The sequence below is a fragment of the Canis lupus genome, chromosome 22, assembly GCF_011100685.1.
Source record: "Canis lupus familiaris isolate Mischka breed German Shepherd chromosome 22, alternate assembly UU_Cfam_GSD_1.0, whole genome shotgun sequence".
NCBI lineage: Eukaryota > Metazoa > Chordata > Mammalia > Carnivora > Canidae > Canis > Canis lupus.
The window spans coordinates 46005520-46026711 of record NC_049243.1 but is presented as its reverse complement, the minus strand read 5'-3'; the positions used below and the strand labels follow the sequence as shown (position 1 = coordinate 46026711).

The 21192-nt window shown below is 38.9% G+C and overlaps 1 protein-coding gene across 1 annotated transcript in view; it reads left to right on the top strand.

Annotated features, from left to right (window-relative positions):
* Positions 1-21192, top strand: part of ABCC4 (ATP binding cassette subfamily C member 4) — a 245850-nt gene that overhangs the window by 119033 nt on the left and 105625 nt on the right. The window contains 1 exon segment of the mRNA NM_001197174.1: positions 1261-1407. Coding sequence (NP_001184103.1) covers positions 1261-1407 — 147 coding nt within the window.

Sequence of the window (21192 nt, the reverse complement as noted above, 5' to 3'; positions counted from 1 at the left end):
TTAAGAGAGAAGCTAAGCAGGGAAAAAATCCAGTGTCTGGGAATTAGGATTCCTTCTCTTTCTTACCTTGAGATCACAATGTTATCGCGTCCCCAACTGTGTGATTAATTTAACATTTGGCTTGCCAGACTAATATTAAACACTGTGCTCTGTTTTCACAAGAGTGCTTAGAATATATGTGATATTACATACTTTTAAAAGGAAATCCTCATCTAAAATTTTAAATATTTTCACCGCAAATGCTCATACAAGCTTTCCGAAAGATAGAGCGAGTGATCTTTGTGAAAACCTACTCACTGAAATTTGGTATTTATTTCGTTGATCATTTGCTTAGAAACCTGAACACAGAAGCCATTTACCTTCGACACCATTGGGATGTGAGAGGTCCGGAGGGAGCCCGGAGTGGTTTTGCTACACATTGAAGCAGGATGAGGGTCCTCAGGGAAATGCCTGTTGACAGAGTTCAGGCATTTAAAGCAGCTTTGAGAGTTAAAACAACAGTGATGTGTCATCTGAAGGGGAGAAAATGCACTTGATGGCATATTTATCACAGAAGTTATCCACATTCTGTGTAGCATTGGAAATTCAGGAGATGTTAGGAAAGCGATTTTAATTTTTACGTGCATAATCGGTACTCATTTATGTCCTTAATAAAATCTGTTATTTAAGTGATTTTGTTCATTTAAAAATGCTTTGTGTTTTTACATAAAACACTCGGTATGAGCGATTAGTTGCTCACTGAGATTATTTGATGCTAACACATAATTTGTATTTTTTTGCAATTCAGTTGAGAGATTTTTCTATTTGCAACTTAATGTGGTATTTTCATATTCTTTAAAAGCCAATTGAGCATTTTCTACAAGGAAATGGTACATCATTTCCCCTGTTCCCTGTTAATTCACACATTGGTGTCAGAGCATACTGCAGTTTTAGATTATGAAACCTGTAAATGGAGAAGGGAAGATGAACAATTTTTTTTTAATTCTTTTTCTTCTGAATTTTTAGTAGAACTTGTCAATGAATTAGAAAAGCCTAGCATGAAATTGTAGTTTACACTTGATTTTTTTCATATAGGTTCTATTTAATCAGAGAAAAAGAAATTATATTACTCTTTTTAAGTGGATCTTGCAAATGCATTGAACTCTTACAGAATCCTCGTGTTTTATGGAATCAGATACATAATATCTTCCTAAACTGCCTGACACGCTTCAGCTGAAAAAAAGGAGATGTTGTTCTCTGAGGGATGCTTTTTTATTTCAGGTTTGACGGTGGCTACTGTTCTTTTTGGCATCGCGAGATCTCTGTTGGTGTTCTATGTCCTTGTTAATTCTTCACAAACTTTGCACAACAAAATGTTTGAGTCCATTTTGAGAGCTCCAGTGTTGTTCTTTGATACAAACCCAATAGGTAAGTCAGACACCAAGTTTCTCAGTAAATCTGTCTTCTTGACATAGTGTCTGATTCAATTTCAGCATTTGAAAACAGGAGTCACTAGGAACACCTCGCAGTGTGTCTTGATTCATTTTATACAAAAAGCACCACTCACAGTTTGCTTCTACCAGACAGAATCTGAATATGGGGTGCATGCAAGCTTCTATTCCTGTGTGTGTGTGTGTGTGTGTGTGTGTGTGTGTGTGTGTGTGTGTAAACGAGTGTTCAGTTTGCAGACTGTGATTTAGGAAATGCATTTGTTTGGCAAAATACAAAACACCCTATATTGGGTACAGCTGGAACATTGGCTGCATCATGGACCCTGAAGCTAGGTCATACTTTAATATGAAGGGTCCTCTCACAAGGGACTCTCTCTGGAATCCTGGAGCTCTAGCATATGCCTGTCCTGGCTGGTTTACCTAAAATGATAATGAAAAATTAACAAAAACCCAAGATTCAAGTGTAAACATTCTCTTCAATAAAGGCTTTAAGCTCTAGCTTTAAAGTGGACCTTTGGTTACATATTATAGGCTTTGTGGCCCATAGCAAATAGATCTGCAGTAATACTTTCCTTGGCATGAGTGCACCTTGAGGTGTCTGAGTGATTCCTCCACCCCAAGGCCTTTGACCTCTCTTGCTTCTGAAGAAGAGTCGTTCCATCAACATTTGTTCCTACAGTTCAGGCCCAGGGTGGCTTTGTTTATGCAGGAGAGAATTGACAGGACTTGTCCAGTCAGGGAAGTGGGCTTGTGGGAGCACAGGAGTAGGCCTGCTCTGGTTCTTCACCAGCCATGTGACCCAGGACATAGCATGTTGATACTGCTGAGCCGGTGAATTGCAAACCATGATGTGGTCATGGTTCATAGTGTGGACTGTGGATCCAGCTGTCTGGGTTCACACCTGGTATTAGCTACTGATCGTAATAGCTGGTTATGGTTATAGTAACACTCAGGTGCCTCAGTGTTCTTACCTGTGAAGTGGGGATGTTATGTCCTCCTCCTTAGCAAGACATTGTGGGGATAGAGTAGATCAGTGTTTGGCACCCAGTCAGCACATACGGATTCCTAGGCTTGGTGAGGGAACGGTAGTAGGTTGGACTGTCCTCACCTGGTTAATGGAAATAAGAGCTGCCCTTCCTGCTTCACTAGGCTGTTGTGAAGATTAAAGGAGACTGGTCAGGCATGGATTTTATGCAGTTTTTTCAGCATATTTGTTTGGCCCAAGCCCCATGCTGAGCACAGGAATAGTGACCTCCAGAGGCCCCCCCCCGGGCCTGTGGTCTTTTCACATCTGTGGTGAGAACGGGACTGGAGGCCTTACACATTTGACAGCCAGCACATCGTTCCACCCTGCCCATTAATTTGAAAGCTACAGTCGTAAAGTTTGGCACATTAAGTGGGTCTGTGTTTCTGTTACCACAGCCTCTGAATGCTCCTGGCCACAGTTAACCAGACTCCGCCTGTTCAAGACCTGTAGGCCTCTCCACTTGCTGATTTATTTATTATTCAAGGATTTGAGACACAGTCTAAATGTTCGAGGTCACTAATCTTAGAGCAGCACACTAGTGTTTATCTTGTCTCTTCCGTCCCAAATCTGTTAGCTGGCCTTCATCCCTTCAAGAAAACAGAAACCCAAATAAACACTCCACAGATAGTCCTGGTTTGCCCAGAATGTTTAGGGGCCATGAGTTATTAACTGTTTTTTGTAGTAGATTGAAACAATTTTTAAAAAATTAACAACATTTTAAGTGGTAGATTTTACCATTTGTTTAAAAGTTTTGTACCTCTTAAAAAATTTTTTTTGTACCATTGAAGGCAATGGGAAGAACAAGCCAAAGCTATGAATTATGCTTCATGGTAGACATCATTGATTTGTATGTATTTTTAAAACACAATTTCTTTCAAGTTGAGGGGTAGACAAGTCAATTTTTAAGTTCTGTTAAATATCTTCCCAAAATGTATAAAGGTGCCCGGTGTGGTGGTGTGCTCCCTGAGTAGCAGTGTCCTCTGAGCAGCCTGCAGAGTGACCCAAAGTAGATCTTTCTCTTCTCAATAATTTGTTCTTCAGAGCACCCTCTCAGGGAGAAATCAGTTGGCTTCCTTTGAGCTCACAATCCTGACACCATCTTGGAGTTTGGAAAACAGAAGATCTAGGAAGGTATTTTGGCCAGTTCCAGGTAATGCCTAGAACTGCCCGTCCCATAGCCTCAGATGGATTTGCAAATGTCCTGCCAGAGTTCCCTTTTGTGGCCTGCTTCACTTGCCACCTGTGTCAAAATATGCTCAGAGTCCTTGATGCTGATTGTAGAAATGTCTTTTTACATTTCTTCATGGGTGCTTCCACCCCAGATGTGCTGTCTCCCTTCTCCTTTGTTTCCCATTTTGTTCATCAGGGGGATGGAGATGCTTTTTTTTTTTTTTTTTTTTTTGATATGCTTTGAACTTATGCAGAGACCCATGCTTTCATTGAGGGGCCCCGAAACACCAGTTTCCACCCCCCACTGACATCCCAGCCTCGTTGACTTGGATTTAGGGAGAAGGATAGTCTGTGTGTCTGCTTGGTAGCCACGACTGTCTAACCACTTCAGAGCTCTGATTTTTTTTTTTAAAGATTTTATTTATTTATTTATGAGAGACACACAGAAAGAGGCAGAGACACAGGCAGAGGGAGAAGAAGCAGATTCCCTTTTGGGGAGCTTCATGTAGAACTCGATCCCAGGACCCCGGGATCACGACCCGAGCCTAAGGCAGATGCTTAACCACCGAGGCACCCAGGTTCCCCCAGAGCTCTGATTTTTTAAGAAAGTTCCATCTCTCCAAGCTGCATGACTTAATGTTTTTCTCCATTTTGAACCCACGTATGGTTGCCTGAAGTTTACTTAGTACATTACATAAGCAAATAAGCTATCTTATTACCCACTGATTTTTAATAACCCAATTAATCTTAAACTGTTTGGGGTAAAATTTGAATCAGCTAATGGGTTGTGTCAGAAGGGTAAAAGTGAGTTTTCTTCTTTTTGCCTTCCCTCCTCTGTGGATTTTGGTAATGGTATTGTGTGTGTGTTAAAGAGCCACATGTTTTCAGCTGTTCCAGCCTTTCACACACATTCTGCTTGCACCTTGAGTCCAAGAGTGCCTTTGTGGACGTGATCTGTGTCCCCTTGCTGTGGGCTGCACCTTGGCTGTGCCTTTTCCCTGATCAACATTTTTCTGTTGTCATCTCTGTTCTATCAGATCTTAATTCACAGATAACATCAATCTCAGGTCAACAGGAAATCATTGAGAAATTAAGAGATTATTTCCATATTCCTTGGATGAGCTGAATTTGTTTTAGTTTTTATGTCTGGCACAAGAGGGCAGCATGATCTACATTATTTCAGGGATAATGTAAGCGCGCACCTTATTGCATAAACCTGTATTTTTTTTTTTCCCGATTTAAAGCTGAAAAAAAAATCTTTTTTTTTTTTTTTTTGTAGCTTGAGTTTGCATTTTGTAGTGTTGACAAAGATTTAAAAACTCTTTGTGATTTATTATGTTTGAGATATTAAACTCTTTATTAACGAATTTCTCAAAGAGTGTTGTCGCAGAACGTCTGGCAACTCAAACAAGTTCACTTGGATTTTTTTAACTTGACACATTCTTACCTAGTAACTGGAATAGGCAGCCGCTGACAACTTGGCTGCATATATTTTAATTCCAAGGGTAGAATATGGTCACTCTTGTGACCTGAGTCAAACATGAGTTTAGGGAGAAATATATATGACCAGTATTTCCCATGCCGGTAGAGTCCATAGAGATGTTTTATTCTTACAAAGTCTCTAGGATTTCACCCTTTGTTTTGGAGAGAAGATGAGTGGATAGTTGTCCTATTTCTTCATTTCTGGAAATGGTGACATAACACTTGGCTGAATGCAGTGACTGTCATGGATTCCATATAACTAAATCTGTTTGCTTCCAGTTTATTAATTTGGCTTTAAGAAATTAACCTGCTGGTGTCAGTTACTGTTGGTGTTTATTTTCTTAGTGAAATGCAAAATTAATGCTGGGTTGTGGCCACTGTTCATTTCATATGACTGATATTTCTGCAGTGACGTGTGTGTTCACTTGTTTATGCGTCTGGTATAAGGAAAGTATCAACGTATATATCATTTTTTCCTGAAAGATTCAGTTAGGCTTAAGTACTATACAAGGAGAAAAGCAAACGTACTAACTGTCGCTTTTGTTAATTTTATCCTCCCAGTGGAACGTGCTTGTACCCAGTAAGGTATGGAATGTGAATCGTGGCATAGTGAACAATGAGAGACACATTTTTGTATTGTCCTAATCAAAAATCTAGATTTGTCCCAAGGATGAGGCTTTCTAATTTCAGTGGGAAATTAGGCTTTTCCAATTCTATCCTGAATTTTCGGAGATGCATAAGTAGGAGTTTGAGCGTTGGGGAGGGGTGGGTGGTGGAGGTTTGAACAATTGTTCACTTTCTTGAACCTGCAAAGGAACTCCTTAGCATCCACTGTTAGGTTGCTAATAAATAACTCAGGGACAAGTGAAAAGTGAGCCGAAAGCACCACGGTTAGCTTCTTGTACTACCAGAAAAATCGTCTTGCCGTAGTGTTCATAAAATCAGTTGTCAACAGATTGGTGCCTTGCTGGAAAAGAGACATCGGTAGGGAAGCAAGATAATTGTAGGGATACCTCTCTGTTTATTCCGTTCAAATGACCACTGGAGTTAGTGCTAAAAGCATATTTTTAACAAGTATAATATTTCAGCACTGTCAAAATTACCTTGACGATAATAGGCCTGTTAAATTATAGCTCTATAACTTAGGAGGGAAGATGGCTCTGCTTAGCCCACATTAATCTATGCCTGTTCACACAAGTGATTCTGCTGAGCAGGTAGCATGTTAGAACAAGAAATACTGGTCCTCAGAGCTCTGATTTATGGTAGGTGTTGTTTTGACACAGCATCGAGACAATTTACAAGGCAAGGCTTCGTGTTAAAATATTTCACTGGTGTCATCATTCGTCACCGACATAAATATTCAGTAGTGATGCTGGAAAATTGGTAATGTGCCCATTCATGCCAAATCCCTGGCTGTGTTTCCTTTCAAGTGAGATCTGTTGTGGATATGGTTAAAAGAAACTATGGCTTTTCTTCCTTGAGAGCAGAGGAGTTGTAAGAAATTGAGAGTAAGAATAACATCTCTCCTGACAGCTTTCATGTCCTCATCTTGCCTGTGTTGCCTTTAATTCTGGCTTAAGTCCTACAGGCTTGCATTTTTTTTTTCCCCCTTCTTCTTTCCTTGCTTGGTGTGCATTGTGAAGAACATATTTATATGTACATTGGTTAAAAGAGGCTTTTTGTGTTCAAAGGAAGAGGTTAGTCATCATCAGAAAAGCTTTGTTGCAAAACAGAAACACACATTTCTCCTTTCTTTCTTCCTTGTTAATAATAACAAATGCAAGTGACTATAAAGGGAATAACACAAAAGATTGCATCAATCATAATGATTCTCAATACCCATATAAATATTGTTTTTTCAGGTTTGAATGAAACAGCTAATAGTTTTGAAGTAGGTGTGGTAATTAAATCCTGTCGGGCTGTCACATATTAAAAATAATGTTTTTTCACATAACAATGGTTATATGTACTTAAACTCTTATCAGGGTGATATTAAGTCATATTTTATGGGAGTAGTTCATTTGCTGCTAATAGTATCATAAAAGCCTTTCTTAGGAGTTTAAATAGTTACATAGTGACATATATTTGATTACTATTGTTATTTTGTCAGTAATCTGTCCAAAGGTGATTATTATAGCTCTTGTCCAGAGCTGGTAAATATTGCACCATTTTGCTATACATTTTAGTCTATTAGAATGTTCTGATTACTCTTTATTCCTGTTTTTTTTTTTCTTCTAATAATTATACATGGAAATACTGACAGCTTAGTAACAGAGAAAGCACTGTTTGCGGTTGTCCAATAAAATTAAAAAGATAAGATTTGGGAAGATTGTGCCCTGTTCAAAGTGGTAATCATGTAATCTCTCAGGAATTCGTAAGTATGGCATTTTATCTGCGTTGCTTTATTTCCTAGTAGAGTATATATTAGGTGATAATATGTGTGTATATTAGTATAGGTGTATATATATTAATAAGTTCTCCACTCTAAAATTTTGGCTGCAATGTTCATACTCCCAGATTCCTTGGTTTTCATTGATTTTATATTTGCGTTGTCTCAGGCTTCAGGCAACTTGCGGCTAGGCAGTACTTGGTACTCAGGACGTCACTAGTGGATCTGAATTTCTTGTGTTCATACGCACAGTAATTTGGCATTACCTTACAGGGTGTGTGATTTATAGTAATTCAAATACTGTTATTTAACATCCTGTGGGCCCCCCCATCCCATCACACAGACGATTACTTCAACTTTGTAGCTCTTTGTGACATAGTTTATTACTTTTGTGCACCCATTTCAAGGAAAACTGGAATAGTATTTCTGAGCCAGTTTCAATATGAATAAATATTGATAAATATATATAAAGCCCAGTCCTCTGACATGAGTTGGGAGTGGAGAGAAATTTGCTGGTCGAAGGTCCATATGGTTTTGCTATACTGTCAGTTGTTAGCCATCAACAATTTGATTTGGTAGCTCACCTGTGACACCATGGAGTGAACTTTGATATTCATTTTATAACTGAAATCTTTGTCTTCTGTTATCATTTCTTCCCTGCTCCCTTTACTTTAAGCATTTATTTTTTGACATCAAGGAAATAGGGAAAAATTCAGATGTTTACAATGTTGAGCCTATGGCATTTTATTCCATAAATTAAATATATCATGACATTTTATTTCATACATTTAAACATAAAATTTAAAATTTGGTTATGTTTTAAATCATGTCTTTGTAGTATTTGTCCTAATTATGGTTAAATTCTAATTTAGGCAATTAATGTGTTGACTGCCAGTCTCTTCTCTTAGCCTTGGGCTTTCCATCCTCATAGAGTCTATCTATTATGTTATTGCAAAAGCTTCTGAACCCATAACTGGACACTTTGTAGCTGATTAGTATTTGGTCCTGGGACAGAAGAAGGAATGGTTTCAGGAGTCTATTGGCATCTATCTGTACTCTAACTTTTAAGAACATTGCAACTTTATAGAGTGTTGAAATAGAATTAGAGCCTTTTTATCTTTACATTCAATGTTTATATTAATTGGAACCCTTCTTTATTGATTTTTCCAAAGTAGAATTTGTAGTAAATTATTTATGGTGAACTATGTTTCTGGTCTGACGGCATGCAGAACTATGGTGAACTATGCTTCATGTCTGACGGCATGCAGCGAAAACCGTAATATATGGTTTTCTTTGGAACCTGTGGTTCATGGAAGTACACTATGCAGGGTTCCAACTTCTCCTGTTATCTTCCAGTCATGGAAATGAAATTGCCAGACACCTAATATATTTCCTTGGGGTGAGGTTGTGCACTGAAGACAAGTGTTTCTACCCAATAGTTTTACTTTATAAGCTACATGTTCTTGAAGAGATAAAGAGGAAGAATTAATTTTAAAACATCAGTAGACATTTTAAATTATTCACAGAGGGTTGAGTTGTAGGTTGAGATACGGTAAAGACCCCGTTCTGTTGGAATGTCCCTTTGAAGTAGCTGTGCCAGACCCTTCTCTGGCCTCCTGTTTCACAGTTAGTAAATAGAAGGGAGGCTTAGGGAGGCTTTTTCTCTACTCAAACATTTACTGATCCTCTCCTGGTTGTAAGTTGTGTTCCCTAGCATTGGGACAAAAAGTCCATATTCTGGGGGCACCTGGGTGGTTCAGTGGTTAAACATCTTCCTTTGGCTCCGTCAGTTGTGATTCTAGATCCATCCAGTCCTTCATCAGGGAGGCTGCTTCTTCCTCTGCTGGTGGTGTCTCTGCCTCTCTCTCTGTGTCTCTCATGAATAAATAAAATCTTTAAAAAGGTTATATTTTCAAGGCCTTTGTAACCTAGATTATTTGCAGATTGTGGATTATTTCTAAAACAAGCAACCCCCCAACCCCCCAAAAAAATTGAGTGTCAGTATTTGATGATTCTATATAGAAAGTAGAATTAAAGATTTATTTTTATTTATTCATGAGAGATCCAGAGAGAGAGGCAGAGACACAGGCAAAGGGAGAAGCAGGCTCCATGCAGGGAACCTGATGTGGGACTCAATCCTGGATCCCCAGGATCATGCCCTGGGCCGAAGGCAGGTGTTAAATTGCTGACCTACCTGCGGATCCCCAGAACCAAAGATTTAGTACTGTAGTAGAGCAGATATCTTGATTTACATGTACACACAGCACACCCTTACACACACAGTCTTGTGGTATATTTCTTGGCCATAATCAATTACGTAAGTCATTGGCCTTGATTGCATAAAATTTCCAAAAACTATTTTCCTGGAACTTCAAGACCAATTGTTTCAAAATGAAATCACACTAGTTGGAGAGAGAGAGGAATTTAAGAAACAAATGTATGTGATTTATTTAAGATAACAACCCCTGTGCTTGTAGCAAATCCAGCCCAGCTTTTAACCAGACTCTTGAGGATTGATACTCAAATGCTTTTCTGATCCATCAGGAACCACTGAGTGCTAGAGATTATTTCCGGGAAGTATATCCAAAAAGAAGGAAGTCAGCCCTTAATAAGTATTGACACATATTTCTCTTTAGGCTTTAACTTTTTAAAGATTTTATTTATTTATTCATGAGAGACACAGAGGCAGAGACAGGCAGAGGGAGAAGCAGGCTCCCCATGGGGAGCTGGATGAAGGACTCAATCCCTAGACCCTGGGATCACACCCTGAGCCAAAGGCAATGCTCAATCACTGAGCCACCCAGGTGCCCCTCTTTGGGGTTTTAGAAATATGTTATAGATGCTTTGATGGTGGATAGAAGATAAACAACGGCAACTTTTCCCTTAAGAAAGTTGTAATGAAATCAACCATGATCTGTTGAGTGTTCTTTTCATTCTTTGTACCCAAGATAACTCTTTTAGAAATATCCCCCTCATTTAGATGTGAACTCTGTAACATCTAGGAAAAAAAAAAAAAAACCAACAGGCTTCAAAGAACACTTTGAATGGGAGTTTATTAAATACTGTGGTTAAGTGGAAAGCTATCAGAAAATCAAGTTCTCTGTTCTGGAATTATTTCCCTTTCATTTCTTTTTTGCATTTGCATTTTAATAGATTGTATCACATGGGGATATGTTTCAGCCTCTTGAACACCTGGAAAGTCTATTTTAGGCTTGTTATGTGTTTAAAAATCTTTATCCAGACATCATTCCAAATACAGTCATACTCTTCGTGATAGGAAGATCTTGCGTCCAGGTCCACTGTTAGTAGAAATAGTACTCTAGAGCCATGTGTTGTTAGTACATCAGTGGAAAGCATTGCATCTGCTCTGAGTGATTTTTCAGGTTATGTCACTGATTTTAAGATGTTGAAGTCAATAACTGGATAATGATTTTGATTTGTCCCTAATTTTATTTTTATTAATTTTTAAGATTTTATTTATTTGATAGAGCACAAGCGGAGGTGGGGGTAGAGAGCAGCAGGCAGAGGTTAGAAGCAGGCTCCCTGCAGAGCAGCCTCCGCATGTGGGATTTCTATCCCAGGACTCTGAGATTATAACCTAAGCTGAAGGCAGATGCTTTACCAACTCAGCCACCCAGGTACCCCAATTTGTTCCTAATTTTAAATAGGGGTTCCAGTAAGTGTTCTTTTGGTTTAGGGAGTGATCTCATTCTTTACTCAGTTTAAGGCATGTAGTGAAAAAGTATAGAAATTTTGAGAATGTGTTAAGCAAAAGAACGCACTTGCTTAATTTTTATTTTTTGAAGATTTTTTTTTTTTTTTTTGAAGATTTTTTTATTTATTCATGAGACACACACACAGAGAAAGAGCGAGGCAGAGACATAGGCAGAGGGAGAAGCAGGCTCCATGCAGGGAGTCTGACATGGGACTCAATCCCAGATTCCGGGATCATGACCTGAGCAGAAGACAGGTGCTAAACTGCTGAGCCACCCAGGGATCCCCTGGTACTAACTTTTAAATGTTGATCTTGACAAACTTTGTATATGAAATGAAAATAAATGCATATTTCAGGATGATGAATAATCAGTGTTACTAGAAAATTGTTCTTCCTTGACTTCAAGATTAACTAAATAGTTGACATCAATAGCCAGAGTAATAAAAGGCAACACCTGTGTAATCCAGACTGTGGTTTATCTTATAATCAGATAAGCTGCCATTTATTAACAAATTGTTGATTCTTTAGACCAGGTGACTAGATTTATCATACATTAGGGAATTCTAAAAATTATGTGTGTGTTTTTTTTAAAGATTTTATTTATTTATTTGACAGAGATACAGACAGACAGAGACACAGGCAGAGGGAGGAGCAGGCTCCCTGCAAGGAGCCCCATGTGGGACTGGATCCGGACTCCAGGATCTCGCCCTGAGCCAAAGGCAGACGCTCAACCACCTAACCACCCAGGCGTACCATGGAATTCTAAAAATTGAATTAAGAAGCTTTAATCCTTGATACCAAACATTCTGACCGCTCACATCTTCTTTCACAAAGGAGACACTATGGGAATGTAACATTTAGTTAGGCTGGCCTTTGAGTGTGTTGTCCTGTCTTGGTTCTTTCTCTATCAAATAAGTTAAATTTTCTAGATGAGATTAGGGTTTGAAATTTTAGGTGACGAAAGAGTAACACTGAGTATTTGAAAAAAAATAGCCTATCTTTTCTGTCCTCTGAATTCTTACATCCCCCTTTTTTAAATGATTTATTTATTTAAGGAGAGAGAGCATGCACATGTTCACAAGAGGAGGTGGGTAGGAGCAGATTGAGAGGGAGAGAGAAAATCTCAAGCAGACTCGCTGCTGAGCGTGGAGCTACATGTGGGATTGGATCTCTTGCTGAAATCATGAAGTTAGCTGAAATCAAGAATTGGATACTCAAAAAAAAAAAAAAAAAGAATTGGATACTCAACTAATTAGGTCACCCAGGAGCCCCCTTATGCCACTTTCTAATTTCATGTCAGATGAGAGAGAATTTTGGTTTTAATCAGTAAACATTTTACACTATTTTTAGACGGAGTGGGATGTAGGTCAAGATGTTGTCATTTCCCAGTTCTGTTGGGAATATAGCCTTGGAGTAGCTGTACCTGGCACTTCACTGCTCCATCAGGGTCCTCTTGACTGAAGCCCAATTGTCTTAACACTGATGAAGGTTGGGGTGGAGGGTGTGTGTGTGTGTGTGTGTGTGGTGCGTGCGTTATACACGAGAGAGAATTCTTATTAGATTGTCACACCAAAATAACTTTCATATTGCTGAATTCATTTAAAGAGATGTCAGATTTAAAATTTGAAAATTAACCAGCAAATAAAATGAGCATTGATATTAGTGACACCAATTTGAATGGTTTTCTTGTATTTCCCAGTAGTGGTTTTGGACCAAAATGTAATTCCTGCTCCTCGGTCAAGAGAGCAGACTCTAGACTCGGTCTCTGAAAATATAAATCTTAACCTTGCTACTGACAAACCTTGGTTGATTTATTTCACCTCTTTCTGCTTCAACTGTGTACAGTGGGGATAGAGTAGTAGCACCAAACTTTTATATGTATGTGAGAATTAAGAGTTTTATATGGAAGTCATTGATAATAGTGTCTACTATATACCTGACATTAATTAAGTTTTGACTATTTAAGTGATACATTGACATTTTGGGGCTTTTTGCTGTGTGTGTCTTTAAAGAAAAAATACAAATGCATATGCTAATTTTGATAAAACAGTGGGGAGTTGGGAATAGGGTTCATGTTTTCCCAAATCTAAGGAAAAATAGGTAAATGACCAAAACTAAGAAGCCACAAAACAACGCTGTTGTGGGTTTTTTTTCTTTTCTTTTTCTTTTTTCTTTTTTTGGTTTTGTGTTTGTTGTTTTTCATTGGGGGCTTAGCTTCATTCTGGAGTTCATTTTAATTTAATTTGGTTTCACAATGAGAGCTCAATTTTGCATATAAGTACCAAACATCTGGTTTACTTTTTGTTTAAAAATGATATGGCTGAAGTTTATTACAGAAGTCTATTGTGTAATTAAGGAAAGACAGTTTGAAATTTATAAAATAAGTTCTCTTTAAATGGTACCTTGGAATATTTCCAGGGAAGTGGGTATACTTCTTGGAGTAGCAGGAACTTATTATTTTTAAAAATGCTATAACTGGTCAAAATGTAGAACTTCTATGTATTCACCTTTTTCAAATAGCATGAAAATGACAAATTTCACAAGTGAAAGTTAAAGTTGACCTAAGGCAGTTTTAGATTGTCAAGCCTTCAAATTTTATTCATGGGATGTTTTTAGAGCCATTTTGTGGTTTGTTCACTCCAGTTAATTCTGGGGAATCCTTTTGCATTTCTATCAGATGGACATTCTGATACTTCAAAACTTCTTCTTGCACAAAATGTGGTTAAAGCAGCTTGGGAAGAAAATGCGATTTCTGGTTAGTTCTTATAAACTGTAGGTTATATTTTGAAAGCAGTTAAAAGAATAATAAACCCACAGAACAAATAGAGCTCTTCTATATATACTACCCAATTAGCATTAATAAACTGACAATTTAAATGTCATGAATTTCTGGCTGGCTTAACGGCATTGAGGTATAGGAAGAAATATGTAACTTTGGATGGAGAGACCCAAGTGAAGATAGAGCATTTAATCATTGAACACCTGTCTGCCAGGTAGCTGTGTTTTAGTACATAGGAAGGGAGTACCTAAGTAGTCTTGAGTCTTAGTTTTTATTCAGCCTCATAATCTCTGGCAGATTCTCCAGCTTCGAAATTTTGTGGTTCTGTTGTGTTTCCGAACTCATTTAGAAACAATTTTATAAAAAAAAAAATAAATAATAAAACACAAAAATAGTTGTAAAAACTCAGAGGATTTTTATGACCCTAGCTTCCATGTATCCCTCCCAACATTTAAGGGCTATGTTCCTTGACAGTGGTGTCATCCGTTCGTGGTTATAATCTACTTATCAAATTGAAGATCAGCCCAAAGTATGATACATTTGGAATACTCCTCCCTGTGTTGTCATTTTATAGGAACATTGTAAATTTGACAGTTTAAATTTTTCCAAATACTGTCCCTTCCATTTTCTCATTTCACCTTCAGAAGCAACAAAGCTATGAGAAATCTGCACTCTTAGGCCTCTAGAGCTTGTACCCAGCAGAGGCATAGTCCTCCTCGCCTCCTTGTTCACTCCTGTTGTTATTGTCCTCATTGGTTATTATGTGGCAACCGTAGAGTTATGATGCCTGTAATTGAAAATTAAGCACCAGATTACTCCAAATCATTAATCAGCCTACAGATTATAATCAGCATACCGATTATAACATTTATTAAGCAGCTGGCATATGCCAATGTGCTGCGAATTTTGCATAAGGGAACCAGATACCATATTCCTAATTCTCCATGAGCCTTTTCTTTTTTTTTTAATAAATTTATTTTTTATTGGTGTTCAATTTGTCAACATACAGAATAACACCCAGTGCTCATCCCGTCAAGTGTCCATGGGCCTTTTCTGAAGGTATGTCATTCATTCCTTTGCAGTATAATATCTTACACAATAATGGTAGATCTTCAGGTCAAACTGAAATTGTTTAACATATCTTTTCCTATGAACTGAATGTGGAAATCAGAATAATTAGAAATATTTTTAAAATGTCAGAAAATTCGACCTGGACAGTTCATCACATACATAATACAGGTGTTAAAAGGTGTATGCACTCAATAAGGGTCTGTTTGTGTGTGTGTGTGTTGATATATATATTCTAATTTGAGTTACAAATATGAGAATAAGAAATACCTCAAAATTTGTGTTCTTCACTTTCCTTATTCTGTTGATTCAGCTTTTACTTGTACTCTTTTTCTTTCATCACTTCTCAAGAGGATTTGAAAGTGAATTAGTCCCAGAAAGGGCTGGAGGGAGGTGGTTGGATGTTGAGAACAGTATTGTTCCTTAAAACCAGATGATCACTTTAACCTCTTCTCATGGGCCTAAATTTTTAAGGGACTTTCACTAGTACCTTGTCATGACTTTATTATGGTTGTATGATTTTTGTTTGTTTTGAGACATACTGGGCATACAACAGTACTTAAGTTAAAGTCATAGAGCGTATTGAGTTGATACATTTATATTACAATATGATTGCTGTTGAGGTGTTCATGGTGTTAATGTCTATGATTATCATTCTTGTGTCATGAATAATGAAGGTCTAGGCTCTTAGCATGTTTACTGTTTCTAATACCTTTTTGTTTTTTTTAAAATTTTTTTAAAATTTATTTATGATAGTCACACACAGAGAGAGAGAGAGAGAGAGAGAGAGAGAGGCAGAGACATAGGCTGAGGGAGAAGCAGGCTCCATGCACTGGGAGCCCGACGTGGGATTCGATCCCGGGTCTCCAGGATCGCGCCCTGGGCCAAAGGCAGGCGCTAAACCGCTGCACCACCCAGGGATCCCCTTTTTGTTGTTTTTAATCACTGTATCATGTATTAGGTGTCTAGGATTTATTTATCTACCAGTTGCAAGTATGTACTCTTAGATAATCTCTCTCAAGGCTTTACTCCAAAAGCCCCTAACCACTGTTTTCCTCCCTCCTTTTATAAGTTCAGTGTTTTTCAAGTCCACATATAATAGATACCATACAGTATTTATCTTTCTCTGTCCCTCAATAACTCTGAGTGAGTTATTTCACTCAGCAGGATATTCTCAAGGTCCATTCATGTTGTTGCAAATGCAGCATTCTCCTTTTTATCATGGCTGAATAGTATTCTGTGTGCATGCATGCGTGTGTGTGAGAAAGATCATACATTGATCCTTGGAGAGGCACTTTGTTTCTTTACTTGGTTGTGAATAAAGCTATAATGAAATGGGAGTGCAGGTATCTATAAGACAATTTGCTTCATTTCTGTCATGACTTTAGCTGATCATATGTCAGGAAAATGTTAGTTCTAACATTTATAGTATTTGGTATTATAAGAGACAATGTGGGATCATGGAAATATAGAGAGCTTTTCTTTGTCTTTCAGATCCTTATGGGGAGTGAAAACAACATAGTACTTGATATGAGGTTTTTTTTTTTTTTAATAACTTGAAGAAGAGTTAGAAAGAGTAGTAGTTCTCAATTCCAGTCATATTAGAAGTATTGCTAACCAACCCCAAATATGTGCAAATTATTTGCATGAAGACAAAACTACCTTTCTGTAGGCTGTGTTGGAAGTGCAGTTCAGTGTTGACTAGGGCTCATCCTGACTTCAAGTGGGAGAATAATATGGCTTAAAGTCTGTTATTGGAGTGGACAGAATGGAGATCTGGGAGTATTCCTACCAGAAAACCTCAGTAAAATAATATCCTTATTGTCGGAATCCCGTTCACTGTTTTATATGTATAAAGAAGCATGGTGGTTATAGGGTAAAATTGAAGAATGGGTAAATTCTCCGGTTGGTCTGTTTCAGATAAGCCGTGCTGCTAACCTCTGTGGTTCAGTAACAAACTTGTCATGGGCTTAGAACTTAAGCAACCTGGAGCCACAGATGTATCAATCTCAATGAATCCCACTTAAAAACACATTTATTTATTGATTCAAGCTTTGATAAGCAGTTTACTTTTCAAATACTTACCTCCCCCCTCCATTCACTAATTATGGTAACAGGAAAGACAAAAAGATTCTTCCATTGAGTCTTGCTGCCTATGTCTTTAATTCTTTTGCAGTAATGTATAGTGTTGCTTTCTTAGTTGCTCTCCACAGAAGTTAAATGATACTTGGAAATTTTCAGGAAAACAGTGGCTAGGAAATCGTACTACTTTACAAAGTTCAGTATTTCATAGTGAGGTAGATTTGGGAGCTCATTCACTTTTATCAAAATTAGGATAAGGACGGGATCTAATCACAATTTTAGCTTTTTTTGGATTTCTGTTGTTGATGTTGTAAGCTTAGGTGTATAATGTAGATGCATCACTATTTCCTTTGCTCCTGGGAGAAACTCTTTCCAGTGGCTTTTATATTTTGAGAGTCTTTTTATAAAATCAGAAATGCAGATATAGTTTTCCTGAATAAAGCCTGACATTGCCATTGCCATTTGCCGTTACTGAGTAAAGCCAGTGTGACTGGCTCCCTCACTTGGTTGTTCTAGCTTCACCTTTGGCGGTTTTAAGTGACCGAGGTTGTGGGTCCTTTACTCTCCATCTTGCCTGTAAAAGTTCTTGTCAAGTAAGGTCTAAAACATAGTAAAGATAGTTTATTAAAAATGTCATTAGTTCCCCTCCCCCCCCCATACCACCCTGTAGAATATGCACTTTAGTCAGAAAAGATGGTATATGGAGCTTTATATTCATGGTATATCTTTGTGTCCTCCCTTGATATGGCATTCTTTGTTGAACATTTTTGTTTTCATTGCTGACTTTGAGGACAAATGCGAGACAAAGCAGCTGGCTGACAACGAATGTATCCAGACTGCTGGAGAGACAAAGTGAGACCAAGGCTAAGGAATAATGTTTTGACCTGAGAAAAGAAAAATGTGGGATCCCTGGGTGGCTCAGCAGTTTAGCGCCTGTCTTCAGTCCCAGGGCATGATCCTTAAGACCCTGGATTGAGTCCCACATCAGGCTCCCCGCATGGGGCCTGCTTCCTCCCTCTGCCTATGTCTCTGCCTCTGCCTCTGCCTCTGTGTGTGTGTGTGTGTGTGTGTGTGTGTCTCATGAATAAATGAATAAAATATTAAAAAAAAAAAGAAAAATGCCACATTGGACTCTCTCCATTCATGTTTGGATGACCTCTCATGGATTCGATAGCCTGACCCATTCGGCTGTGAGCTGGCTTGCTCCTCCAACTCCTAGTGTCTTGGTGAATTAAAGCTCTCTTACTTCCTTCTGATGAAAACATTAGCAATTTCAGATTTGTGACTAGTGTATTCAGCTAGAAGGAAACCTTTCAGTGATGAGCAGCACGCGTTTTCATCTGAGGCCTGTGGAGTCGGTGACTGCCAGAGAGGTTGGGATCCTGCAGTGATTTTGCTTCATTACAAGCCTATACAGGTGTTATTTAATGCCAGCAAGTTTCGAATGCTGGTAAGGAGCATAGTTAAGGTCATGGTCTGAAAGGACTTTGATGTCTTGCAGAAGCCTGATTTTCCCCTAATATGCATGAAAAACTTGTGCAGTATAGCTCTTAGGAGATGAATATTTGTTCGCGTAGGTTACAATAGCACAGATACCCTGAGAGTGATGGGAATGGCGGGTGGAAGGAATATGCATTTGGTGGATATAGGGTGGAAGAAGTAGTATGCAGAAATTAGCCATGGAAATCCACAAATGGCAGGCCAAGAATATTCTGCAAATGTGTCAGCTCGGTTTTGCCAGGAACAGTTGACAGAAACCAGATCCTGCCCATAAAGAATTTCTGATTTATCTTCAGAGTTAAATGATTTCCTCATAGATTTCAAGCCCTCTTCTAGCCTTCTGCTCCTTACTTTAGAAATTCCTAATCTTTCCTTAGTTCCTAGATGTTTAAAGAATGTACGAAGGGCCATTATTCTGTGTGCATCTTTTTAACTGTCCACAAAGATATAAATGCATGTAGGTTTCTCAGGGCCAGTAAGTACCCTGGTTCAGTCTTTCGTAGCCTGGATTACTGAGATGGTTTGGTGTTCATTTTGTTGATGTGTGCAAGAGAGAAGTTTTAGTTCCATATCAGGTTTTCTACACCAAGCAAGTTCCTTGGGCAATCTGTAGCTCACCATTAGACTGTGTTGCTTCTCCTTTAGAGACTATGGATAGTGCATATACTGCCCTAGCCTTCCAATGAAGCCTGGAGAAGAGAGACTATCACTCCCTTGAGTTGGAGAAATGTGGAAACTAATGGGCATATCTATTATGCAGGTTGATGGGAGTGTGCCAGGCCAGTGATGATGTGTTAGAGTTCTAGAGTTTCAAATCCTGCTAACAGAACACTTGGGAAGAAGAACCTCAGGCAGGGCAGAGGAAATGGGGTTTTTGAGTGGAATGAGGAGATGTGGGCCATGGGGATGTTGGAGGAAACACTCAGAATCCAAATCTAATGTTGGTGGTGGATCACAGGACAGGTTAGAATGGGCGCCAGAGGCCTAGAGGTCAACCTGGTGTCAATGAAAGATTTTGCTTCTGTGTTGCTGCCAGCTTCTTGCCAAGGGGTGCCAAGGCACTTAGGCAAGCATGTGTTGGTATAGATGTGATTAACCTCTCAAATACCCTGCGCTGAAATCCTTTCCAATGCAGCAGGTACCATGATGGTGGGTTGTATCGTATGAAATGGTGGGGAAATGCAATTCAGGCTGATGCTGGCTGGTTAGATATCTTGAAGCTCCAAAGAAGGGTTTTAGAATGCCAGAGCAGGATGAATTCTTTTTTTATATGTTTAGTTTAGACCATTTCTGAAGATCTGTCCTGCCTTAAAGTGGAGGTGGAGTAGAACTCTCTAAATGCATGTGTTGTTTCAGGAGGGCTTACTGCCCCATCAGGTGGGATAGGTCCAGTGCATGTTGTGGGAGTTGGACGGATTCCTAACCACCCCCCACATGGGTTGCCATCATGGTTTTATCAAGGGCTCAAGTTTCTGGGTTGCAGTTGCCATAAGAATACCCTTATTTTGAACTCATCTAGCAGTTCTCTCCCCCCATGCCCCTTTTCATTGACATCTGCCTTTAGTGACCTCTTTTATCACTACTTTGTGCAATCGATGTCAGCTTGTCTCAACATTGGCCTCCATTCTCATAATGAAGTTCTCTCATTTCCCAACAGGGCAATACTGAAAATTCAGTTTTCTGAACACATTCACTTACCCTTCCATCCATCTATTGAGAAATACTTCCTGAGCCCCTGTCATGAGTTAGAAATAGCATCCCCAAAACCTGTTTTCTGCTTGACACCACATTAGCAACTGTGTTAGTATGACTACGGTCGGAATTGTGGAAGAGGGGGCCCAGGGGCCCATGCGAGTGTCCAAGGAGACTTGAGTAGATTTGAACAGAGGCTGATGGTGCAGCATCTCTGGAGGAAGTGGCTGGAGAATGGGTCAGAGTTATCCAGAAGTGGGAATGGCGAGGTTGGGGGTGACTCGGGGCCCGACTGGTGTGGAATGAGTGTGGGCAGGAGTGATCGCAGGGCTCAGCAGCACCAGGCCAGGTTTGAATCATGCAGCATGTGTGTGGTGTTTTTAACCCCCCCATCTCTAGACCAATAGGCAGTATTTGTTTGGTAAAGTGTCTGATCACAGGGTTTTCTGTGCTCGGCAAAGCTTGGTCTCAGGGGACCTCATGATGGGATAGATAGAACAGGATATTCCCAGGATTTTCCTGTTAACTTTGAAGGTATTTTAACATGCCACAATTTTTGTTACTGAGTCCTGCTTCACACTTAACCATATGGTTTGTGACTAGTTTGATTTCTTTGGTTTTAATTTGATTGTGTTGAGTATAACCTATCTTCTCACTGCCTTATACAGAGGCAGAAACAAGCTTTTTCACACTACCGTTGATCAGGAAACTATTATGTAATGACTGGTCCTTGTGCACGCTGAGCTTTGTACACCAGAATAGGTGAACCTATTGCCCAGATTTATTTTTATAATAGAAAAATGACGCCTATATCACAGATCCTCATCAACCACGGGTCATTTAAAAAGTGAGTTGCAG